The sequence below is a fragment of the Ziziphus jujuba genome, chromosome 4, assembly GCF_031755915.1.
Source record: "Ziziphus jujuba cultivar Dongzao chromosome 4, ASM3175591v1".
Lineage (NCBI taxonomy): Eukaryota > Viridiplantae > Streptophyta > Magnoliopsida > Rosales > Rhamnaceae > Ziziphus > Ziziphus jujuba.
The window spans coordinates 9,668,184-9,695,123 of record NC_083382.1 but is presented as its reverse complement, the minus strand read 5'-3'; the positions used below and the strand labels follow the sequence as shown (position 1 = coordinate 9,695,123).

The 26,940-nt window shown below is 31.8% G+C and overlaps 2 protein-coding genes across 11 annotated transcripts; both read right to left on the bottom strand.

Moving 5' to 3' along the window:
• Positions 1-9,355: 9,355 nt before the first annotated feature.
• LOC107416782 (7-deoxyloganetin glucosyltransferase-like) lies at positions 9,356-11,544 on the bottom strand. Of its 2 annotated transcripts, XM_016025310.4 has the most exons (3): positions 11,440-11,544; positions 10,776-11,364; positions 9,356-10,448 (listed from the first exon to the last, which is right to left on the bottom strand). In XM_016025310.4, the coding sequence occupies exons 2-3, from the start codon at positions 11,335-11,337 to the stop codon at positions 9,502-9,504; spliced, it is 1,509 nt and encodes a 502-aa protein (XP_015880796.3). In that variant the 5' UTR covers positions 11,338-11,364; positions 11,440-11,544; the 3' UTR covers positions 9,356-9,501. The 2 variants fall into 2 exon arrangements, with proteins under 2 accessions (XP_015880796.3, XP_048327098.2); XM_048471141.2 differs by lacking the exon at positions 11,440-11,544 and having other exon boundaries at positions 10,776-11,433.
• A 3,589-nt stretch (positions 11,545-15,133) lies between these two features.
• LOC107416783 (7-deoxyloganetin glucosyltransferase-like) lies at positions 15,134-25,547 on the bottom strand. 9 transcript variants are annotated; one of them, XR_007240323.2, is made up of 5 exons: positions 25,029-25,546; positions 23,482-24,397; positions 22,082-22,175; positions 21,803-21,954; positions 15,134-15,716 (listed from the first exon to the last, which is right to left on the bottom strand). XR_007240323.2 is itself a non-coding variant. In XM_060816527.1 (5 exons), the coding sequence occupies exons 1-5, from the start codon at positions 25,528-25,530 to the stop codon at positions 17,184-17,186; spliced, it is 1,809 nt and encodes a 602-aa protein (XP_060672510.1). In that variant the 5' UTR covers positions 25,531-25,547; the 3' UTR covers positions 16,620-17,183. The 9 variants fall into 9 exon arrangements, 7 of the variants coding, with proteins under 7 accessions (XP_015880798.3, XP_060672510.1, XP_060672511.1 ...); XM_060816527.1 differs by lacking the exons at positions 15,134-15,716; positions 21,803-21,954 and adding exons at positions 16,620-17,413; positions 17,617-17,683 and having other exon boundaries at positions 25,029-25,547; XM_016025312.4 differs by lacking the exon at positions 21,803-21,954.
• Positions 25,548-26,940: the final 1,393 nt, after the last annotated feature.

Here is a 26,940-nt window from a genome sequence, read left to right as displayed (position 1 = left end):
CGTTACGAAGTACACATTGGCACGAGTTCGTAGACTAGTAGCACGTTGAAAACGGAGCTACGGTTTGGAAGTTATGAGCAAAACAAGTTGAGGTCCAAACTGTCCAAGGGGTGCCGGAGTTGACTTTTTATTCATGCAAAGTTGAGCGTTGACTCATGCATGGTTGTGAAGTGCTCGTTGATACGAGTCCGTAGACTAGCGGCACGTCCGATTTGGACATGTGGTTTGGAAGTTATGGACCTGTAGAGTTTTTCAAACACCGTATTATTTTAATATGATTTTTGAATGTGTAACGATGTGCCACGTGTGACTTAATGAATGTGACCATGTGTCACCATGGTGAGATGCCATATGTCAACCATGTATAATATCATGTTATTTTATTATTATTTTATATAATATTGTTTTTATTATTATTTAATTATTTAATTATTTTTATTTTATTTTATTTTCCTTTTTCTTTTTCTTTTTCTTTTCTTTTTCCCCACGTGGGAAACACCTTCTCTTTTCTTTTCCTTTTCTTCCCTTCTTCTTACCCGAGCCCATCAAAAAGCCAGCAAAAATTTTTCCCTCTTTCTCTCTCCTTTGACTCTCTCCCCCGCTCTCTTTGACCGGCCTTTTGGCGGGATTTCAGTCGCCGGAAATCCACACACGCCTGCCACCGGTGAAGCCCAGCTCGCCGCGACCTCAGCCTCCAATTTTCCCGGCCAGTCGCCGCCGGACGCGCCCAGATCGGGCCGGTGAAGTCGGCGGCGGCCGATTAAGTTTTTCTGGCAATTCTCACCGTTTCCGACCAACCCAACCCGACCCATACCTCTATTCCACCATTTTCGACCCCTCTGAGTCCATTTCCAGGGTTAGATTGCCCAAAATCCCCACCATTTGAGAGATCCCTAAAGTTTAAATCCGGCCGAAGCTTTCCGGCCACCTCCGGCGGAATTGGGGTCGATGGAGACCGGATTTGTAATCCTCGTCACTCAAGCTTCGATTCGGTATATTATTCGACTATTTTGGATAACGTTTGTGTTTGACAACCCCGGGTACCGGGTATTATTTATGTGATTAAAATATTAATTTATTTGACTGTGTGTGAATTGTGTTCTAGGAGCACCGGTGAGTCGTGGAATTGATCCCATGGTGGATCATGGTTTAATTGCGTGCTCCAGGTAAGTGACCCACCTTTAAAAATGTTTTTGGGGTAATTGATTATATTTATGTGGTCTTAAATTGATATCTGTAATTTGTGCTCATGTGGCGAAATTTAAATATAGTCGGGAAAAAATATTATTTTATATATACTTTTACCCATTGATACTAAACGGAATTTTGGATTACTAAGAATTTCCCGAGTATTATTTTATTGTGGTTTAATTTATTTATTGTACATGAGCAAAGTATATTTCAGTAATAATCGTACGTGGTTTTAAGTGTTATTTTTCGGGCATAATTGGGTTAAATATTTTATGAAAATATTTGTTTAAGTTGATGGTTTAATTTTATAAATTATGCCCGCGGTATTTCAATTGTTGAATCTCGTATTACGAGAAAAGGTATGGTTTTATTTGTTATCGATGTTTTCGTACCGGTTTGTTAAATAAAAATATGTGGGATGGTAAGTGTGAAAAATTTGGTATATTTCCCACGGTAATTTTGGAAAACGGTACGGTTAGTTTAATAATTATTTTAGACGCATTCACACAGTATTGGTGTTCTGGTATATGTATATGTGGTTCAGCGCGCAAGTATTATTATTTCACCCATGAGTTGCCATTGGACCGTGGGCAGGCAAGTCTTATATAATGCACACAGCCGCCCCCCTCCTTGGCCGGGATGATGGTTTCAGCAGTGGTACTGTCGGAACGCCGAAGTGCAGTTTGCAAGTTTCTCTCTTTAATCTCCCCGCCAGTCGGTGCTCAGGACGCTGGGTATCGGAGGGCATCACTGGTATATGGTGTGGTGCGTCAAGTACAAATTTTTCGGATAGAAATTTCAAACCCCAAAGAGTACAAAATTACTTATTATAATTTATTACAGTTTATTTATATTTGGGGTATTTATTTATTTATTTGCTGTTCATTAAATTATTTGGTCCCTTGGTTTTCGGGAAGTACGAATATCGGGTTTTGTGAAAATGTTTTAAAAGGGGAACATTTCCAACGGAGTGAATAGTGAGGGTTTTGAGAGAAATTGTTACCTCAATTGTTTATTTATCTAATTGTTCGGTATTGATTAATTAAATCCCTTTATTTGGTACATTATTAATATTAAAGGTGTACAGTAGATAGGGTCACTCACTGAGATGATTAGCATCTCACGTTTTTAAATTCCGTTCCCCTAGGTCCAGGTTGGGAGACGTTGATTGTCCGGCGCGAGCCCAACATCTCAGTTCGTTGCCGAAAGTCCAAGAAGTATTTCTTCCCTTTTTCCTCTCCATCCTGTATTACTTCTTATCTGTCATTGTATAAATTCCACATTTATCTGTATAATGCTCTGTATACTGTATTGGACGTGTAGTTATTATTTATGCACTGGGTTGCTGCTGTTATTATTTGAAGTGCTGAAATTTGTGGAACAACTTGTAGTTTTGCGGGAGGAATAAGGGGGTGATTATAGAAGTGTGTTTTCAGTGCAAGTAAATTTTTGGTTAGTCCTACCCTTAGGGGAGGTGCTGCCGGATTTTCCGTTGGAAGGTTCGGTGGTATTTCCCTGGGATCAGGGCTTGTCTAGGGTTCCGGGGAGGAATTCTGGATGGGTCCTGACAACTCCTACAAGGATTGCATGATGATGATAGAAAGCTATATGGATGAATCCATCTATGCAAGCATTCCAAAGGTAAACACTTCCAAGAAGCTTTTTGAGGAAATTGGAAAGCAGTTCATCAAATTTAATATTAATAAGAAGTATCAATACTTGGATCTTTTGAGTATTACTAAGTATGATGGGTTAAAAGATATGAGGGAGCACATCATATTACTTTTCTCCTATTACAAAAAGCTCAAGGACCTTAATATGGAGATTGTTGAGGAGTTCTTGACTTACATTATAATAAGGAGCCTTCAGTCTCTATTTGACAATATGAGGTCAAGCCTTAATACCAAGAAGGAAAGATACAATTTGGAAGATTTTCAAGGAAGAGGATGATATATCAGATTGAATAGGTTAAGATTCGTCGCGATGGTATCACATCAAGGGGACAAATCCAAGAAGATTCTTTCAAAAAAGGGATAAGGATTCAAGTCTAACAAGAAGAAGTTTCTGGTTCAAAGTTTAAATGATACAAAGATAGAACTTCTTCATTAAATGAGAAAAGAGAGTACTACAATGGGAAGTATAAATATTATAGCAAGATTGGAAATAAGAAGGCTAACTATTGAAAGTTGAAGGGAAAGAAAGAGAATGGAGGTATTCTCTCGATTATTTAGACCAATATAATTGATATACCTCTAAATACTTGATGGTTGAATATTGGAGTGTCAAATCATGTTTGCAATTCATTGCAGGGGATGATAAGTCAAAGGGGGTCAACTAATCTTGAATAGTATATTTCCACGAAAGATAACTCAAAAAGTAAAGATGGACATCTTGAGAACAATAAAGTTGAAGCATTCCATAAGATATGTTATGGAGTTACAAGAAGTTTCTTATATATTGCAAGAAGTTTCTTATATATCTTCAATAAGAAAAAAAATTAATATCTATTTCCTTTTTGCATAGTCAGGGTCATAGTTTTCGTTTGGTAATAAAAAAGTTGAACTTTATAAGGATGGTAAATTTACTGGCTTTAAAAATTTATGTGGCAATTTATATCAAATTAGTTTATTTGATAATGATCTCAGTTCTTTTGTTAATACTGTTGTTACTCCTATTGTTGCTTCCAAAAGTCTAAAAATTAATGATAATTCATCTATTATGTGGCATATGCATTGAGGCATATTCCTAGGCACGTAATGAAAAGGTTGGTGAAGAATAGAATACTTTTTAATTTTGACTTTACCAATTTGTCAACTTGTATTGAATGTGTACAAGGGAATGTGTATAAGGCAAGTTGACTTCAAAAGTTAGGAAGGATAAAATTGTTAGGTATAGAGATATTTTGAAGTTAATCCACACTAATATATATAAATCTTTCATATACTTAGCAAAGTATGTGGCATGTTATAAGGCAGCTATTCATGTAGTTTGGCTTCAAAATTTTATTTATTACTCAAGAGTGGTTGATTCTCCTATCATGATTTTATGTGATAATATTGTAACAATGTCTTTTTCTAACAATTTGAAAGGTAGACAAGGAGTGAGATATGTCAATGTAATGTATTTCATCACGAAAGAGAAAGTTAGAAAGAGCCTCATTACTATTGCTCATAGCAACTTACAACTCAGTGGTAGATCCATTAACTAAAGTCTTACTACCAAGCATATTTGAGGAGCATGTATTTTGTATGAGATTGTTGACCAATTAAGACCACTGTGCGCTAGTGGAAGTTTATTACGTAGTTTACAATGATATCTATGTTGATTATTGTATTGTTGAGCAATAAATTGATGTGTGCGGATTATTATTTATTTATTTATGAGATATTTATTACACATATTCTTGCTTTTTTTGTTTACAGGCCTATTTTGAGAATTTTAGTCTGTATATGTATGCTAATTTACATGTATGTGAAGTTCCGCATCGGTTGGAAAGGAGAACGAAACATGCCTTATAAGGGGCTGTAGATACCTTTCCCTTGGGATGCGTTTTAAACCCGTGAAGGCTGGATTGTAAGAGAATTCCTTAGTGTTAAAGTGGATAATATCTCATGCAGGTGGACTGGACTGTTACATGTATCATAGTGAATCCCTACTACCTAATTTAAGTATGTTATTGAATCCTATCGGTACACAATAAATTGATGTATGTGGATCATTATTTATTTGTTTATGAGATATTTATTACATATAATGTTGCTTTTTTTCTTTTTATGTTTACAGGCCTATTTTAAGACTTTTAGTCTGTATATATATATGTGTGTGTGTGTTAATTCACATATACTATGGTGAGTCCCTACTATCTAATTTGAGTATGTTGTTTTATCCTATTAGTATACAGTATACTCGAATGAAATGCTATTGTGCGTTTAGGTATTGCACGTGGTAAGAGAAATATCTACTACTTAGACTAAGCTTATGGCATGCGAAGTGCTTAGTTGAAATAATATTTTATTTTGGAAGATTTATCGAGGGAATTTCTACTTCCTAGTCTACTGTATTGTTGTGCTCCGCTGGTATACTATTAACTTAGATGAAATAGTATTTTGTATTTGAGAGATTATATAATAAGTAAGTCTGTTGTTATATGTAATGATTATACAGTACAAGTGAGAGAATATTATATATATTGTGTAGACTATCCATAATAAATGACTCACTTATAGGATTTATTTGTGTCAGTAACGAGACTAGCTTATTCATTAATTTGTGTAATAGAGCCATTGACCACACACTTTCTGTAATATTTTAGTAGTTCTATTAGACTGAAAGACCAACTCTTTGAAGCCCATTTGGCTTATCCAATTTATTATTATTATTATTATTATTAATTATTAATTATTATTTTGGTGTGTGTTAAAATAATAGATAAGCCATATAACTTATACATGACTTCAGTTTTTAAAAGGTTGTGGCATTATTTGGATGGTAAGTCTGTGAGAATATATACAACATATTTTCCATTTTTATTACATTGTTTTCTATTTTATAGGATCACAAATTAATATATTATCAATGATTTCTTTTGGAGATTTAGTGATTCTAATCAATTTTATTTGTTTAATACTATGAAATATTATTTGTATGATCCATGGGTGATTAGTGCTGAACATGTTAGATTAATTTATCATAGCACCAACCATCGGTATCAAAGTCATACACTTTTATTTTACTGTGTTTCTTGATCTACTTACAATTGTCATGTGATATAAGAGTTCTATATAATTTATAATCTGTGATGCACTTTTTGGAATCTAGATATTGTGATATGTGATATATTGATTTTTTCTTCCCTAATAAATATTATTTGCCGAGTTAAATGAATAAATTGATGTTTAACTTTTTTTTTTTTTTGGGTAAATATGTTCTTTGCTTTTTTTGTCAATGTTTTTACTTTTTTGTTTTTTTTTTTTAAGGTGAAGTAATATTTTTGCTTTCTTGTCTATACGAAATGAAGTTAACTTTATCGCTAGCTAGCTATGCACATTTTTTTTTTTAGATTCTCATGAAGACAAATGAAAATCTACAATACACTGTTTGGTTGAGAGAAAATCAGTTAGATATCTCTACATATATATATATATATATATCATTAGACGGCCACATATTATTCCTTCAGAGGCTTAAAACCCATTATCCTTCTTATTTGATCACATTGAATATGTACTATTGCTGACAGAGATTCATCTGGTAGAAATCTGCGCCTTCAATATGTTGAACATTCATACTTGCATTTTTTTTTCTTCTTCATTTTGAAAAAGTAGAGATCCATTTGAAATATTATGTGTTTATTACTTTGATTATGCACGTTAGTTTATTGACTAGAGGACTTTTTTCGTTCACTTTTGACTGGAGAACTAGGACGCATTGGTAAGTTTGGACTCTGACCAATATCAAAGAGGTTCAAGTCCAATCATTATGGTTTGGATCAAGCTTAATCATATTTGTAGTATTATAAATATTGATATACATACACAAATTGTTTAATTAACTTTGGATGGATTATTAACTCAAATAATACTGTAATTAATTAGTATTAAGAAGTCTACTAATATATATACTAAGTGTACATATATTATTATTTAATTGATTTATCTTTAATTTTATTTATTTATTTTAAAAATTTATTTATCTATAATTAAATTATAGTAATATTTTAGCCAATTAAATAATAAAACTTGCACACTCATAAACATGTTGGTAGACTTATTGTACTCCTAGCAATTCTCTATTATTTTTAGTTTTTAAATAGTAGGATTGATATTTTTCATTAGACATTTTAAACTGAATTTTAAAATTGAAATTCATTAAACTGTATAGGCATACTTGGAAATTTCACTTTCTCTGCATGTAAAGAGATCCTAAAACAAAAAGGGCACCAGATAAGCCATATCCTGCCTATCAATCAGAGTCTTAATTTATCCTTCTCATGGGAAAGATACAATTTGAAAGATTTATCCCTCTGCGCATGTAATTGATATGGAGGAAAGCACACATGAATTATGTCATGATTTTTTTTTTCTTGGTCATCCTATAATGAAATTAACTTTGCTTTTGTCTCGTACTTTAATTAAATAAGATATAGAAAAATTATAATATGATATGATTATCAATTAGGAAAACAGGAAAAGAAAAGTTAATTTATGAGGCACGTACATCGATTTCTACATGCATTAAGTTAGTACCTTTTCTACGGGAAAAACATCACTTATTTTGATCTTCTAATTTGCTACTCTTATGCATACATGAATAACCTTTCCGAAAAAAAAAAAAAAGTTAAAAAGTTAATAGTCATTCATGATTTATATATAAAAAAGACAAAACATGTTAGAAATTTCATATCCGGACTAGTCATAATTATATAATTCACTTATAAAAATCTATTTGCACTAATAATAGAATTAAATTATTAGTTTATTAAATTTTATATGCAGACTATTATAATCATATAACTCACGTATAAAGTTTATTTATGTTAGTGATGTGATTAAACTACTAATTTATTAACTTTTGTAATGAGATCCTTTATTATTTTTTAAAATTTTTTTAATTAGTTTATTATACTAAAAAATCTATTCTATTTTAGAAAGCAATTGATTCATCTTTATAATTATATATATATATATATATATATATATGTATATATTATTATTTTATTCTGTATCAAAATAAATGAATAGATCATGTGACTAGACTTTTGTCGTGTTTTACCGACGAATTTTTGATTTTTCCCGACAATACTGTTTTGTCGGCGAAAGGTGATTTTCTAGTAGTGACATGACTTTTGTCGTTAAAATAAAAAGGTTTGGGTGTGCAGATATGATATTATCCATACACGGTTTTTAGGACTTGAAGGCATATTGATTTTGCTGGCGTGCTTAGTGAAAGACTGAACGACGATTTCTTTGAGAAGGTTTTGTCTATTGATGGCAGTGGGTGTTCAATTCTTGCAAGAAAAGGAACATTGAATCTAAGAATTAATGAACTACACTTGAAGGTAAGTTTTCTAATTTTCTAGGTGTACCTATTAAATATAGGCTTATGATTATGTGTTAATCATGAAGACTGTATGCTGAACAATTGATTATATTTGCATTATGTATGTTAGAACTTAACAAACAATTCCTTAAGTTTTGCCATTAATTATTGCTTTTGTCATTTTCTTCCTCCTTATTGACCTTTTAGCATGACTAGTGCCTTTTTTACACCAGGCCAACAGGATACTTATTGACATCCATATAAACAAACAAACGCAGCTAGAGAATTGACACATGGCTGATGTCCTATAATCTTTTATTTTATTTTATTATTATTATTTTTCCGGTTTAGGGAGCTTGCTGATCGTACTGCATGGCAATGGGACTCCATGATTATGGACAGGCCGAGGATCCACATCACCAGACCCTAAACAAAGACACACCACTTCATAAGGCCCAACTTTGTACTATACCCCTTTTGTTTTTTTTCTAAGATTTTTCTGATGCACCCATACCTTTTCAGCTTTGAAGTTGAAAATTACTTCGACAAACAGTGATTAGATTAATTGCGGTTTATTTGAGTGTTATTATATTTATCACTAAATAGTAACTAATATACACAGGACGGAAAATTCAAATTTGGAATCTTTGCCTGAGAAAATTTCAACTGGAAAATCTATATACCAATTCACATTATCCTGAACAGAGAACATCAACATTTAGCTCTGGCTCTAGATATTTTGACCATTACTAGCATGCATATGACTCTCAAATACTTAAATTTATCCGTCTAGATAATTTGACCATTCCCGACTTGCCCAGCTCTCAAATACTTAAAACTCTTTTTTTGGGGGATAGTTCAACAATTATTTTAATGGATAAAGATTTTAAATTTCCATCCCTCAACTTCCAGAGTTCGAAAAAATAATAATAACAATAATAATACATACCCAAATTCATTCTACTTTGAATTTGACATTGAATATATATTTCTTCTAACAGATGTTAATTTGGTAAAAATGTCGGCCTTGATAAAAATTATTAAAAAAAAAAAAAAAAAAAAAAAAAGGTGGCTGCCTTCATTATTCTGATTATTCGTTAACTAGTACCCTTTAGATTAAATGACAGAGGGAGGAATCCAGTTGCATGCCATTGCATTTTAAACAAAATCGGAAAAACAAAAACTAAAACCAAGCCAAAAAAAACAAAAAGGAACAAGAGCGCAAAACAACAAAAAAAAAAAAAGTAAAAAAAAAAAAAAAGATAATAACAGTTATGAACAAACATGCTTGACCAAACTGTCCAAGTTTAATGCTGAAGAACCATTTTGACCACATGCCTCTTGGGCCAATTTCTTCCATTCCAAGGCTTTGCGTTTCATTTCCTTACCTCTTTCTCCCTCCATTAACTCTCTCACAAGCTTCTCCACTCCATCTCTTTTAACATCATTGTCAATTTCCATTCCCACTCCCCATTCCTTGCAAATAAGTCTGCAATTCGTTGGCTGGTCCGCAAAGAATGGCCAACACAGCATAGGCACTCCTGCAGATAAACTCTCAATGGTTGAATTCCAACCACAATGTGTCAAAAACCCTCCAATCGATGGGTGATTTAGAACTTGATCTTGTGGACACCAACTTGCTATAAAACCCATTTCTTTAATTTGGTCAGCAAATTCAGGTGGCAAAACAGCTTGATCACCTATAACTAAGTCAGGCCTAACTACCCACAAGAATGTTTGCTTGCTATTTGCTAGTCCCCAACCGAACTCCAAGAGTTGTTGCGGTGTCAAAACAGTTATGCTGCCAAAATTCACATAGAGAACCGAGTTTTGTGGCTTGGAATCAAGCCACTTGAGGCACTCTGTTTCTTCTTTCCAGAGACTGTATCCAATTTGTTTGGAAGAGGAAGAGGAAGAGGAGGAGTCTTGTTGTATGTGATTGAGAAGAAGTTGAAGAGGCCCAACGGCAAAAATGTTTGGATTTGCTGTAGCTGATGAGAGAGCATCAATAACTTCAGGTTCTAGCTCATAGAAACTATGTATAACAAATGCCGAAGCTTTGGGAAGGGCTTGAACTGCTTCCAACAGGAAGTTGAATACGATGTCGTCTGGTTTTCTAATCCGGGAAAACGTTGGAATATCCCTTAAACGGATGTCTTTGATTCCCGGAATCCAGTCAATTACTTTGTCCAAAAACCCATTTGTTAAAAAAACCTCATCTGCATCACAAATATAACAAGCATCATAATTTGGTAAAAATGAAAAAAAAAAAAAAAAAAATCCCCAATTGCTACTTTCAATTATCGTTTGGTAATGCATTCGTTTTTGGTTTTTTTTTTTTTTTTTATTTTGGACTAATGAATGCTGTGTAATCTCCTTACTTCAAATGTTTGATTTTTCATTTTTCCCCCTAACAATTGCTAACTAACAAATATTGAATCAAGCAAATAACACATAATTATTAAATAGAAGGAAGAAAAAAAAAAAAAAGCTTACAAAACGAGACATAATCAATCCATCTATAATGGATATTCTAATATCATCACCTTTTAGTGGGGCTAGTCCTTTTTCTACCAGAGCTGGAAGCTGGCTGTGTGCCATGAAAACACTTGCAGCTATTGTAATAAACAATACAATAGGAATCCCAAGTTCTTCAGCCGCACGGATGGTGAATAGCATGAGACGATCCGACACAATGCAAGTGACTGGAGGAATATCATTATTATTATTATTATTATTATTTGAAGAAGAAGAACAAGAAGAAGCACTGCTATTGAGCTTTGCAAGGAGCTCAAGAAATGGAGGCAAGCTTAAGTTTTTTCTGATGGAATTGAAAAGAGAAGGGATATCTTGGGTTGATTCCGAATCAGAAGGTGGTAGGCCATCGGGAATGGTTTCAAAGTTGAAGTCAGGGAAGCCATTAAGAGAGTTTGGACCAAGCGATTTGAGAAAACGATTGTGGTTGAATTCGGTATTAACGAAGGTTATGTGAAAACCTTTATGGTTGAAAAGTTTTGCTAGTTGAAGCATTGGTTTAATGTGGCCTTGGGCTGGGTAGGGGACGAATACTGCATGAGGCTTGGGATGTGATACTTCTTTGGAACCCATTGGTTTGGTTGTTTGGCTGCTTAGATTCTGCAAAGCAAAAATAAGAGTTAAATATACAGATCGATTTTATTATTGCTGCTTTGAAGTGTTGCTCTTCTTTACCTGCCTCCTCTTGAATCTACGATCTTAGTGGTCATAACTCACCCAGTTGACCACAGTACCATCTCATAAGTTAACGCCAATGCTTTTGACAACTAATAGACGACGGCTACTACTATTAGACTATGCTAGTACCAGTACTACCACGTGTGTGGTTGTAAAATTTTCGGTAAATTATAAGAGGACGCCCCTATAATTTAATTTATTTACATATGTTTTTATTTTTATTTTTTGCTATTATTACGTATATATACTTGGCCTTGAATTTTAAATATTTTGCAAAAGAACAATTTTATATTAAAGGACATAGTTATATGTTAAATTTTAACCATAAAATACTCAGGAAAAAAAAATCATAAAATGATATTATTACCCTGTTCAATTCTTTAAATGGTAAAATATTAGAAGTTTAAAATTTTCAGAATTAGATTGATTGAAATTTTTTTCTTTTTTCTTTTTTTTCCATTTCCATTCATATTTTTTTAATTGTTATTTTTAAATTTTGGAGATAAAGATTTCAAATTCGTGATATTTCAAAGTAAATAGTGGTTTTTATTATTCAACTCTCTCATAAAGGCGTTTCCATTATGATGTTGAACATTTTTTTCTTCATTTTCATTTATGTTTTATTAAATAAAGTTACAATATATCTCTGTGAAAATATTTTAGGCAAGTGTGTTTGTGTCATTAGATAAATATATATATATATATATATATAATAATCTTTCTTCATTATTAAATTGCACAATTTGACCGAAAATCGTTACCTTACATAATATATGTATACGTATAATACAAATGAAAATTGGGCAATAATAACAAAAAATAAAATTTAAATGTGAAATAAAATATTTAGATAGGGTGTTTTTATAATTTACCTAAAATTTAATAGAATGGCACGTGGTTTTAAGTTTCTCTTGTTATGCATTCATAACTATAAAAGCAAAAAATAAAACAATAAAAAAGTTTTGTTTTTTTTTTTGTTTTTTGTTTTTTTTTTTTAATATGCTAATGTGAGTAATGATTTCCATCAAAAAGGTTTGTTTTTTGGCTTTTTTGTTTCGTTTTTTTTTTTTTAACACGAATTTTCAAAAAATATTATTTTCTAGTAGATTTTGGTTTGCGCTAAACAATATTAAATTGTTGTATAACTTGGATTAAACAATAGTAAATTGTTCAATGCATACAAACACAGGCAAGCCCAGGTGTGCCCCATCATTTTTTTTTTTGGGTGAATGTTAACATGTGCCCCTTAAGTTTACTTCTACACTGCAAATTTAATAGATTTTTTTAAAACTTGTCTTATTATTATTTTTTTATTCTTTCTCTTACTTATTTATAATCATAATTATTAAATATAGTCATAATAACTCATTTTTAACAATATAGTATAGTAGTTAATAATCATAAATCTTAAAATAATGATTATTTAAAAATTACAATAATTTAATGTGATTAAATTTTATAATTGAAAAAAAAAACTATATTTGTTTAAAAATAAATATTTATTTAACGACTATTATGTGTTGCTTTAATTATAGGGATACCAATTCTTCATTTTAATTGCTAGTTTTACTGTTATTTTTTCAAATTCTCAATAAAATAGTTTTTTATTATTATTTTTTTAACTTCAAGGGAGGATTATGTTTATTTTTTTATGTAAATTTGTAATGTATTTATTGAAAACCTCAAATCATTATTAAAATATTAAAATCATAGTGTTCTAAAAAAATAGAATTACAAAAAAAAAAAAAATGGGAACCTATTCAATTTATTAAAAAATCTAATTAGTTGGGCTTGCTACAATATAGGGAAAAAAAGTTATATATTTGTATATATAAATGTCCAAATAAATCCCCAGAAATAAAAAAATAAAAAATAAAAAGGAAAGAAGAGAAAAGTGTCATTAGATTATAAAGCATTGCCCCCTCTGCAAATAATTCCAAGGTCCACCATTACGTGCCTGTTTGGCAGAGTTAGGATTAAAAGTTCTATTTGAAAACTAAAAATTTTTTTATTAAAAAATAAAAATATTTGATAAAAATCGATAAACATTATTGACAAAAAAATAGTTTTTTTAAACTGTTTTAGAAAAATTTAAATTTTATGTTTTTTTTTTTAACTTATATGAAAACTTAATAAATATTTAATACAGCTATTTTAGCTTATATGGAAATTCATTGAGCATTTAATATAGTTTTTTTATTTACAGTCAAACGCTTATTAACTTTTTAATAATAGTTATTTTTCAAAAAAAATCTATTATACAAAATTGTGCAGACTAAACCTCTATTTTCATCAACTATTTCAAACGGACCCTACATATCAATCAAAAAATATAAATATATTCAGATAACAAGAAGTATATTACTTAAACTCTTGTTAGCTAAATATATTTATATTGTTTGATTAATATATATATTCCAAACGAACCCTACATATCAATCAAAAAATATAAATATATTCAGATAACAAGAATTGAAGTATATTACTTAAACTCTTGTTAGCTAAATATATTTATATTGTTTGATTAATATATATATATATATATATGATTTTTTTATGGTGTGGACGGTTTTTGAAAAAACAATTATCAATACTATCATATAAAAACAATAATTTTTTCAAAAACACTATCGTATTTATAAACGTCTGTACTACAAAATTATTATATATATATATATATATATATATTTTATAGTGAAAACATATAACTTTAATTTATTCATATGTATTATTTAATTCTTAGAAATACAATTTATTTGACGAAGAGATTTAAATATCTTCGAAGCTCCAATCTTAATCATATTTTCCGGTAAACTTTTATTTTACTAAATAAATTTTTTTTTTTTTATGGTTTGAATATTTTGTTGATTAAACATTATCCATCAAATATTATAATTAATACAACAACTTGATGAAATTTATGAATAAATTTTATTCTACTTTAAATATTTGTGTTTATGCTATAAGAAAATAATTTAGTTTTCAATATAAAAATACATTTAAATCTAGTTAGTTGAATATATTTGTATTAATAGGACCACCCATCCTAGGAATCCTTCCAGGATTCTCAGTTAGTCTTGTCTAGTAAAAACCTACAATTTTTACAGAAAACTCGATGAAATCTTATCAAATTATGGATACCTAAAATGTTTCTTCCAAATAAAAATACACTCCAATATTTTTTCATATCATCAACACAACCTTCAAACTAAAATTTCATAGTCAACATCCAGCACCATAATTGCAACTACAACATAAATAAGTTTAACAAGTTACCAAATGCATATGCAACCCATCTTCACTATATTCAAAGCATACTAGAAACAGTTTAAAAGGTCTAAGATAATAGAAAGATATATTGAGTGCTACAATGATAAAAGAGTAGTAAATATTACTGAGTCTGCTAATGTGGAAGATAACTGATAAAATGATGCACAAGAAAAGCAGCTTGCTAATTGCTTGAATCCAAGGGAAACAAATTAAAAAACTAAAATGTTTGACAAATATATATCAGTGAGTGGTTTAGTACTATAAAGAATAATGATTTATTTTGGATAACAAATCTATCAAAACCTCACGTTAACACTATTTGAAAAGTTTCCCCTCTAAAAGCATTACAAAACTCATCTTATGTCCCAAAAAATTATTATAAAACAAGGATTTTCTTTTTAAACAATTTAAAATGTCATAATTAAACTTAAACATAAATTTGATATTGGCATAAACAATATACACGAATATCCATAAAATAATTATTAAAACGTAGAAAATCATGAAAAGATCTGAAACATATAATGTAGCATACTATATCTTGAGTTGCCAGGTAGTGTATAGCATCCTGAAACATCATCAAATAGTACGGAGGGAGAACGAAACTATCTCATGATCCTTTAACATCCTTAAGGCACAAAACCCGCTCATCACTTTCTTATATGGTATATCTTTTAAAATCTAACAATATAGCATTCATAATCAACATTTCCACAACCATACTATTCCTTTTCAAAACAAATACTATACTTAAAAATTTCTCTTTCAATTATGGTGGTATACTCCAAGCTCATACACATAACAAAGGAATTAACAAAGGAATGTCATAATACTGCATGTAGCTAGAAAGCAAAATCAGCAACGTGTATAGCATAATAATGGGGTGGGACAAAGCTAGTTATTGAATTACCATCCTTGTCCCCATGAGGAATTATTTACCCCATTCCCTAGCTACCTCTGAGAATTAGGGGTGGTCGTTGAGGATGGGGATCTAATTTCCTCGCCTGCATCATCGTTGTTAAAAAATAAAACAAAATAAAAATTCTAGTGCCATGTCCTTTTTCTTCTGTAAATAGAATATGAACCAAAAAAAAAAAAAAAAAAAATATTATAATAATATAAAGCAAAATAAGAATAAAAAATACTTAAAACTTAAGTTAAAGAGTAAGAGATAAAAAATCTAGCTCCTCTAAATACATCAAATTAAAAAATTAATATTGCACTCATTTCTTTTTGGCTTTCCTAGTGACTATCAAAATGCATAAACAAGAAAGGTTTCCTCAATTATACCAAAAATGATTTGAATTTCAATCATAAACACCGAGAGGTATGTAAATCTAGCTTGAACAACAAGATGTGGCTTATTGATCATGAGAAAAAAGGATGGTGGTCGGCATGAAGAATGACTAGTCATGGCATGACAATCGATGATCAATACCTTGTGTAGATCGATTGATCGAGTGAAAGTGGAGGCGTCATTTATGGTGGTTTGCATTGGGGCTCATATAGAAGAAAAGAAAAAGGCTTTTTTTGAATTACAAATTTTAGGGCTTTAACAAATAAATAAACTTAATATATATATATATATATATATATAATAAGGATTTTAACAACTAGATAAACCCATAAACAACAAAACCAACAACCACAAAGATAAACTAGCAATACAAATGAAAACAAGAAGAAACAGTAGAAAGAGAAGCAAAACACACAAGAGTTACATGGTTCAACTACTAATAAAACAATTTACATCCACGGGCAAGTAAGGAAGTCTAGATTGCATTAATCTTCATAAGGAATATAGATTCAAGCTTATAAACAGCATCTCACAGTAAAGCTTAAATAAAGGCTCATTTTTTTACATAACTCTAGTTAGAAAGAATATTTAGTTCACCCTTACTCACACATATAGCAAAATGCATTATCATGTCAAGAATTACACATAGGCACCAAATCTACCTTGAAGTTAACAATATTAATTTAGTTTCCAATACTAAATACAATTAACTAAGTGACACATCATCACAATTTTTAAAAATATAACATGATGCAAAATATATATCAATATATATCAGGGCAAGGACTCCATTCTCCGCCTAGAGAAGAAACAGTAAGTTAGTGTCTTTTTCGATTGAAGAAGATAAAAGAGAAAGAAAAAAAAGGATGAGAGAGAGAAAAAATTTAGAGGCTTTGTTTTATTTACAATTTTCAAATACAGAGAAAATTGTATATATAACGAAGCTTATATATGCCAGAAAATAGGCTTAACCAACTAAAACCCTTACTACCAATAGATAAGCAACTCGTGGTTAAGTATATGTAACAACCTTCCTTAACATAAAACTAATTCTTATGTGAACAACTAAAGAAAACATATGACATGGCTCTAATACAGAGACATAAATGATGGTAGTTTCTCTAATATCCCCCTTCAAAGAGAACCTTCTAAACTCTTATCATTTTCCTCCTTTTCAAGCCATTGTTGCTGTCTTGGTGTCTTGAAGATGAAGTTTCTGTTTTAAGTATAAGAACCTTGTTATTCCAAAAGCTTTTGTGAAGATATCAGCAAGCTGTTCTTCAGTTGGTATGTACTTAACTTCTAAAGACTTAGAAGCCACTTTCTCACGCACAAAAGACAAATCAAGCTCAACGCGTTTAACTTTAGCATGCAGAACTAGGTTTGTTGCTAAAGCTGCTGCACCTGTGTTGTCACTCCATATAGTTGGACAAGCAATGTTAAACTGAAGTTATTGAGACAAATTTTGTAGCTAACAAATTTTAGCTGTAATATGGGTTGATGCTTTGTATTCTACTTCTGTTGAAGACCTAGCAATTATATGTTGCTTTTTAGAACTCCATGAAATCAAGTTGGAGCTCAAATAAACACAGTAATCACTCACTAACCTGTGATCATCAATATTGCTTTCTCAATCAAAGTCAGTAAAACCTTGAACTTGTAAATGAGAATTGGCTGTAAAACAAAGACCATATGTTAAAGTTCCCTTTAGATAATGAAGCACCCACTTACATGCCTTCCAATATACCACTTTGGTGCTTAAAGAAATTGACTAAGAGTACTAACTGTATATAAGATATCTAGTTTTGTTATGGAAAAATATTGCAAGGCACCTACAATACTTCTATACATAGTCGGTTCAAGAAATAAGTCCCTATCATATTAAGAAAGTTTGATACTAGAACACATAGGAGAAGATATAGGCTTGGCACCATCCATCTTTGTCTTCTTCGGCAAATCAAATGTATATTTAGATTGATTCAACATCATAGCACTAGTTGTTCATGTAACCTTTATGCCCAAGAAATAATGCAAATCTTTTAAGTCTTTCAATGAGAAAGTAACATTTAATTGTTGTATGAGTTGCTAAATGAAGTCTAAATTATTTCTAGTGGCAAGAATATCATCAACATAAACCAATATGAGAATATAAGCAATTTTAGTTTTCAAAATGAAAAGAGAGGTATCAGCTTGATAATTTTTAAAACCAAAACCAAGTAAAACACTCTTCAATTTATCAAACCAAGCACGTGGAGCTTATTTTAAACCATATAATGACTTTGATAGTTTACAAACGTAAATAGGAGCTTCTTTACTAACAAAGCTTTGTGGTTGTATGATATAAACATCTTAAAGCAAATCTCCATTCAAAAAGGTATTATTGAAGTCTAGCTGTCTAACTTGCCTATGATTTAATAAAGCAAGTATTAAGATGACTTGTATAGTTGCTGATTTGATTACTGGACTAAAGGTTTTAGCATAATCAATACCAAGGGTTTGGTGGAATCCCTTTGCTACCAAATGAGCTTTAAGTCTCTCTACTAAACCATCAGCCTTCTATCTAGTTCTAAAAAACTATTTATATTGCCTACTACATGCATACCAGGAACATAAAGAACCAACGACCAAGTATTATATTGTTCATGAGTGCTGTATATTCACTATTCATTGCAACTTATCATTGAGGGTCAGAAAGAACTTGAGAAACAATTTCAGCTTCAGTAATGTAAGAAAAAGGAACAAGAGACAAAGGATGATTAGTGACTGAAAAGACTTTAGGTTTATGAATACTTACCTTAGATCTAATGATCATAGGATGAACAGATGTAGATTGAGGTGCAGAATGTGGTTGAGGAGGTAAAAAAGAGACAAGGAAATGTTCTAGTGAATTAGTTGAACAACCGCTTAAGAAAAAGTGTGTTGAGAACAAATAGATGAAGAATGAAAACATGAAGGAGAGGACATGAAAGTGATAGGTGCAGACAAGGGTAAATCAACATAAAGTTTAATAGTTGAAAGAGAGGACACAAAAGAGGAAGATGGATTGGAATGATTAAGATCAGATATAGATGAAGATGGTAACATAGAGGATGTATTAGTACAATGAACAACAAACAAAGGTATGGTATAAATTAAATCATATTGAGAAGAAGAAGAAATAAAAGAATTAGTTTGAGAACGAAATGAACAAAATTAATATCATATTCAAAAGGAAATTCAAATTCATTAAAATGAATACAACTAGAAATATAAATGCAACCAAAAGAGTTGAGACATTTGTAACTTTTATAGTCAGGATTGTACCCCAAGAAGACACATTTTTGCGTATGAAACTAAAATTTAGTACTGTTATGAGATCTCAAAAAAGGATAGTATGTGCTGCCAAAAACACAAAAGAAATTATAGATATGCGCTTTGGGAAAAAAAAAATTATAAAGGATAGACTACTACAAAGCTTGAGTAGTAGTCCTATTAATGATATAAACCGAACAACGAAAAACACCCCACCAATAAAGAAGAGGCATTAGTTTGAGCTAAAAGACTAATACCAACCTTAACAATGTGGTGGTGTTTTCTCTCAACACGACCATTTTGAACATGAAGATAAGGATTGGATGATGAAATTGAAAACTTGGAGATATGGAAGAAAAGAACAATACTCACTATCCCAGTAAGGTTGAAGAATCTTGCTATCAAAATATCTTTCAGTCATTGTATGAAACTTAACAAAGACAGAGCTTTAGATTTCAGTTTCATTGGATAAATCCAAACATATCTAGTATAATCATCAAGAAATTAAATGTACTAATGAAAACCTTCACGAGAAAACATTAGTGAAGAACAAAAATATTAGTATGAATAAGTTCCAAGGGTTCAGAAGCACGAGGATGAGAAGAAGGAAAATTGATGAAATGTTGTTTACCATATGGACAAGCTTCACATAAATCTGTTAAATGTCTAGAAGAAGAATATTGCATAAGCTCATTATTTTTGTCAAAATAGCACTAGAAGGATGATCTATTCTTCTATGTAATGTATTGAGATCTACACAGGACTCTGCAGTGGCAAAAATGGTTAGTGTAGCATTAGTAGGATAAATAGAAAGAACCTAATTTGAAGGATTAAAGATAGAGCTGGAATTCAAAGAAAAAAAATATTATGTTGAAAAGGAAATGAAGTAGGCTTTTTAGTTTGATTATCTGTACATGAAGACACACATGAAGTACAAGAAGAATTTTCTTCATGTGCCAATTTATTGCGCATAGAAACAAAGCCATTGTGACAACATGGAAAATTCGATACAAATGTAGCATATGCATTGTAACTATTACAAGAAAAAGAATCACAATTAACAATTGGAACAGTTGCTGAATCAGAAATAGGTGGAACAATTGAAGTATGATAATTGGAGCTAACACTTGATAAAGCATCAGTTGAGTTTGTTGTATGAGTAGAAGAAACAGTAGTGTGAGGTGAAAAAGAAGTGAAACGAATTAACAGGACTTGATTGACAATAAAAAGAAATTGGTAATGAGAATTTAGAAGAAGGCAACAACAACAATTTATATATACTCTTATTAGACACTTATTGGAGAAATGGTTTCCCTAGATGGTCCTTTAACATGCAGTAAGAGGCCATAAAATTCAACAGTTAAATTGTTGTCATGAGTTAATTTAGGAACACTTAGTAAGTTCTTAGCAACACCAGAGACAAGAAAAATATTCAAAATATGAATAACAGTAGTACCAATGAGTATAGAAGTGTTACCAATATGAGAAATATCCAAGTGTTGCCTATTTTCCATTAACTTGTTGTTGCCCTCATATGCTATTTGTTAAAGTAAGGAATTACCATCAGCCACCACATGATCAGTAGCATTACTATCCAAATACCAAGTTTGGTCAAGAAGAGTCAAAGGTGTTGCAGATTAACAATTTCTAGCAAAACTTCTCAGAAACAACCATAATTGAAGAGGTAGAGTTAGCTGGAGAAACCATGGGAGTGAATTTAGATGAAGAACAAACCAAATGACCTTGAGACAGAGTAGAAGACACCGGATATTAATGTGAGTGAGATCCCAAAAATGGCAATGGTAAGGATTGAGAATAAGAATGTGGTCTAGTATGTGAAATAGAAGAAGCTGAAGGAGGAAAGTGAGCAGCTGGTGGAGGAAAATGATTGGAGAGATAGAGGAACCAATAGATAGAGATAGCATGGTCTAAGATCCGAATTGAGAATTAAGTAGGTATAGCACCTCCCACATAATTAGCATTGAAATGATGATAGCGATAAGCTACTATATGTCCATAAAGTCCACAAAGTTGACAAGTGTGTATTGAAAACTTGCCAACACTATGACCATAAACACCTCGACTACTGCCTCTATAGAAATTTCCAGTACCATGACCCAGTACTTGCTAAACAACATGAAAAACTTGATTGGCATAATCATGAGATCCAGGAAAAGATAAAGAAGAATAGCCATAACCATAAAAGCCAAAAAAAGGACCACATATACCATAACCAACAGGGGACATAACCATTTGTACATTATCAAAAGAAGTAGAAGAGCTAAAGTGTGTATTGGAATCATATAAAGGTACCATATTAGGAATACCAACTACTCAAGGATTTGAAATGAAGGAACCAGAATTAACACCAGGTTCAGAAATCAAATGAGCTACTTTGTGGTTCAACTCAAGGTTGACAATAGAATTAGCTTCTTCAAACTTAGATTCATAAGAGAGCAAATAGTGTTGAATCTCATCAAGAGTATATTAATTAGGTCGTACCTTAAAAGTAGTAGAGATAGGTTGGTAATTAGAACCCAAGCCCCCAAGAATATACAAAATTAGATCATGCTCTGTGACTTTATCACCAGTGGCGACCAAATTTCCAACAAATCCTTCATCTTGAGAATATAATTCTCAGTCGAGAGATCATTCTTTTTAGTATTGTGAAGCAATTTCCGATAATGCAAAACACGGCTATGAGACTTGGTTGCATAGCAATTAACAATCACCTATCCATAATTTATGAGTAGTATCAGCACCAAGAAAATGCCCAATTACCTTTCTATCAATGGTGCCTTTGAGCCAACCAATAAGAAACTGATCTTGAATTTCCCAATCTTCTCGTTCTTGAGCTGAGTAGCTAATCGTTGAGCTGCAAGAGAGAGAATTAGAGAGGAAGAAGTCAAACTCTAATTCTAACCTTTGATGAACTCATTCTATGAAGAGTACTGCAGAATTTCGTGAACCTATGGCCCTTAATGATTGGAAGGATCTGCGATTTCCAAATGAAGAAATTGGAATCATCTAATTTGATGATGTTATTGGCAAAGGGAGAGATTGCTAGCATCGAGCTTTGTTTTTCTGCCATGGAAAGTGGCTCTGGTACCAAGAGAAGAAACATCAAGCTAGGGTTTTCTTAAGTTGATGAAGAAAAAAAGGAGAGAAAAGAGGAAGAGAGAGAAGAATCTAGAGGCTTCGTTTTTATTACAATTTTCAAATACAGAGAAAAATGTTTATATAGCAAAGCTTATATACACCAAAAAATAGACTTAACCGACTAAAACCTTTATTACCAGTAGATGAACAATATGTGGCTGAGTACGTGTAACAATCTTCCTTAACATAAACTAATTCTTATGTGAACAAGTAACAAAAGCATACGACATAGCTCTGATACTGAGATATATAACTGATGGTAATTTCTCTAATACAACCCCATGCTAGGGCACAGTTTTTTGCTCAATCCTTGCCCTGGTACCCTATTTAATTAGGGAAACCCATCCCATTAGGGATGAGGTACTGCATGTTTCGATTCTCTTGTGTGTTTTTTTGCCATCCCTAGACATGCGTTCATTAACAGTTTCATTCCCTTTCTTCTTGACTGCCAAATTAACCTCCATTTTTTTGCCATCGTGAAAGAAAAAATAAAATAAATCTCTATCTTTGAAATGAGAACAAGATCCTCCTCCCAACCCCCCATATGTAGAACCAACAGAGTGTGCCAAGCTCCAACACAAGTTCTACCAGTTGCCATCTTTTTAAAGATGGTTTTAATTTATTAATATTGTACTACTTTATTTGAATGTGGTACATTACATAAAATGTACATTATATATACTTATAACTAGCCAATGGTGTTAGGTATTTGGGCATCAAAATTTTTTTTTCCTCTCTAAATTAATGATAACTAGACTTATCGCCTAACTACAAAGTTAATGAAATTGGCCATAAGGTTAAATCTTTTTTCTTTAAAAAAAAAAATAGAAATACTTAATTGAAAACTATTAATGTATTTCTTCTTCTTCTTCTTCTTCTTCTTCTTCTTCTTGTTTTTTTAATCATTCACATATTTAAATAAAAATAAAAAAACATAATCATTGTCAAGCGAAAATGAAAGCGAGAAGAACCACTTTTGTTTTATGTCATATTATTTCCTTGAAAGCACTTCTTTCACTAACCTATCAAAGTTAATGGAAGAAGAACCATTCAGACCAGCGGCCTCTTGAGCCAATTTCTTCCACTCCATAGCCTTTTCTTTCATTTTCTTACCTTTCTCTCCTTCTTCCATTAGCTCTCTCAAAAGCTTTTCTATATCATCTCTGTTTACGTCACTCTCAATCTCCATTCCCACCCCCCATTCTCTGCAACTATATCTGCAATTCGTTTGTTGGTCTGCAAAGAATGGCCAACACAGCATAGGCACTCCAGCGGATAAACTCTCAATCGTTGAATTCCATCCACAGTGTGTCAAAAATCCTCCAATCGAAGGGTGATTTAGAACTTGCTCTTGTGGACACCAACTTGCTATCAAACCCCTTTCTTTATTGGCTAACTCTCTCACAAACTCAGCCGTCGAAACCGCCGATTCACCGGCAACCAAATCCGGCCTAATTATCCACAAGAACGCTTGGTTGCTATTTACAAGTCCCATACCGAACTCAACCAGTTGTTGCGGCGTAAGCACTACGAAGCTTCCGAAATTAACATACACAACTGAGTTCGGTGGCTTTGTATCCAGCCATTGGAGGCACTCTTTTTCTTCCTTCCAAAGACTGTCTTCGATGTGCTTGGAATTCATGTCTTCTGGTACATTGTTCAGGAGAAGTTGGAGAGGTCCAATCGTATAAACGTTTAGAGACTTCATTGATGATTTCATGACGTCTAAAACATCCGGCTCTAACTCTTCGAAACTGGGAATAACAACTGCTGAAGCTTTATGACTTATCGCAGCTGCTTCCATCATATTGTTGAACAAGCTGTCTTCCGGATTTGTTGTTCGAAAAAAGGTTGGGAGATCCTTCAGACGGATTTCTTTTATTCCTGGTATCCAATCTATGACGGTGTCCAGAAACCCATTTGTTAAACACTCCTCATCTGCATATATAATTCATGATCAATACGATTAAACACATTCAGAAACTATGTATAATTCATGATCAATACGATTAAACACATTCAGAAACTATGTATAATTCATGATCAATACGATTAAACACATTCAGAAACTATGTATTTCGCATCTACGTCCAATTGCATATAATTCCAGCAATAAAATTCACAAAGGAACAACTAATCATCACAACTAAACGTCTTATTACTGGTTCTAGAGACGCCCAACATAATTTGGGCAACAACGCCTAGTAATAATGAAATATATATATATATATATACACACACAAACGAATATCTAAAGTCCAATTATCTACTGAGCATCTAAGTAAATTACATATAATTTTTCAAAATAATACTCACAAATAACAACTAATTATCACAACTACGCCGTATGTATCAGAAGTCAACTTGGTCTTTCCAATAATGGAAAATTGGTAATAGGACGCCGATGCCTAGAGAGACCCAAGATAATCTGCACAATAGCGGCTAACAGAAACGAACAATATACGTATATATCATTGATTGAATATCAAGATTTAAATTCAGGATAAATTAGCCATTTGCACTGCATTTTGACTTATTTCTACTTTAAGTCAGGATATCTTGTACATACCTTTTAGCGGGGCAAATTCTCTATGAACAAGAGCTGGATAGTGACTGATTGCCATGAAAACACATGCAGCGAAGCTAACAAACATGATCACAGGAACACCAAGTTGTTCAGCAGCTTCGACGGAGTAGAGCATGAGCCAATCGGAGAAGATGCAAGTGACAGGTGGATTAAGCTTTTTAAGGAGGTCAAGAAATGGAGGCAAGCTTAATTTTTTTCTAATGGCATCGCAAAGGGAAGGGGCGTGTTGTGTAGCATCGTCATCTGAAGGTGGGAGGCCATCGGGAATGGTTTCGAATCGAAAATCCGGCAAGCCATCGAGAGAGTTTGGACCGAGAGATTTGAGAAATCGTTTGTGGTTGAACTCTGTGTTTACAAAGGTTATGTGGAAACCTCTGTAATGGAGGAGCTTTGCTACTTTTAGCAATGGTTTAATGTGGCCCTGGGCTGGAAAGGGAAGGAATACGACATGAGGCTTATCTGGTTTTCTTGAATTTGAATCCATTACTATTTTTCCAAAAAAAGGAAAAGAAATTTGCAAGTATATGTTTATCTTTTAATATATATAGGAATAGCCCCTTTGCTTTAAAGAATTTGCAGATCTACATTTGTATTTTCTGAAAATTACATAAACGAAACCCTTACATTCTTTAATAAAAGTTACTTTATTTATTTATATTTATTTTTTGTCTTTATTGTTATTATTATTACTGTCAAAAGATTCTTTGAACATTGACAAAAAAGTTATACAATCTATCGAGTTGGGACCAGATAGACATCAACATTAAATTACTAAATGAGACTTTTCTTTTTTTGGTTTAGTAAATTATTTATATAATTCGCAATTTTTCAACAGTTCTATGTTAATTAGCCTGAGGACTTGTGATTCTCTGAACCTGGGCTACAGCTGCTTTAGACAGAGCGTTTTCCTTTTTTTTTTTTTTTTCTGTTATTAAAGTTATTTAAATTTTGTCTAGTTTAAAACTATAATAATAGGACCCAAAAAAATGTAAAAAAAAGTTTTTTTAAAAAAATCATATTTTAAAACAAGGAGATCACATTGTTATATTCCAGCATCCATATGGTCACTTCAAGGATAAGAAAGCAACCGGAATGTTGACTGGTATTCTTACTTTGTGGTGAAGGAGAATCCGTCGGCTGGCACATCATATATGAATTTCTTTCTATTCCTCACAGATTCAATATTTTAGAAGATCCAATATTTTAGTTGATAGTGTTGCAAAATCTCCTTTGAATTGCTGTAATGTTTATTTTGTTGACTCTTATGTGAAGAGCATTCCTGTCAATTTTCTTGATATTGCATCTACTGATGTAATGGGATCTGTTTGAGCTCCCATTTCTCTCCGTTGTTCCGGATGTCTTTTGTAAGTAATGCAATTTCCATTTATCGAAAATAAATAAATAAATAAATAAATAAGAAAGCAATTATTCACCAAAAAAGAAAAAAGAAAAAAAAGCAATTACCTTTATTAAAAGTGATCATTTGCCTCATGGGGTTGTTTTATGAGCAGCAGGGAATCCAAGGGAAAAAAGAAAGCAGAGCCATATTGAATACAATACAAAAAGACAAAACAGCTTATATCATACAAGGAATCTGTATATTATATTATTAATATTTGAATATTACTCCTTTGTACGTGAACATATTACCGAGCAAAGGCAATAATTAGTACCAAGTATACAAATCTTTAATTAAAAAACAGTACGAAATTATAATACTAACTATTTAGCAAGGGAAATATTTTTTAGCAAGAGAAATATAATAAGCTGAAAAAGTTTATATTAACTTCCCCGTATACTTAATTATTGAATTCCTAACAATCTCTCTTTATCAGCTTGTCGTTTTCCCAAGTTGACATAAAAAAGAAAAATAGGTAGATTTCCATATTCAAAT

Coding starts and splice junctions, on each gene's coding strand:
- LOC107416782 (XM_016025310.4), bottom strand. CDS start 11,337: ATGGGTTCCAAAGAAGTATCACATCCCAAGCCTCATGCAGTATTCGTC. Junction 10,449..10,775: donor AGGACTAGCCCCACTAAAAG/GTGATGATATTA, acceptor TTTGTGATGCAG/ATGAGGTTTTTTTAACAAAT.
- LOC107416783 (XM_060816527.1), bottom strand. CDS start 25,530: ATGGATTCAAATTCAAGAAAACCAGATAAGCCTCATGTCGTATTCCTT. Junction 24,398..25,028: donor AGAATTTGCCCCGCTAAAAG/GTATGTACAAGA, acceptor TTATATATGCAG/ATGAGGAGTGTTTAACAAAT. Junction 17,684..22,081: donor AAGGCACCATTGATAGAAAG/GTAATTGGGCAT, acceptor TTTGTTTTACAG/CCAATTCTCATTTACAAGTT.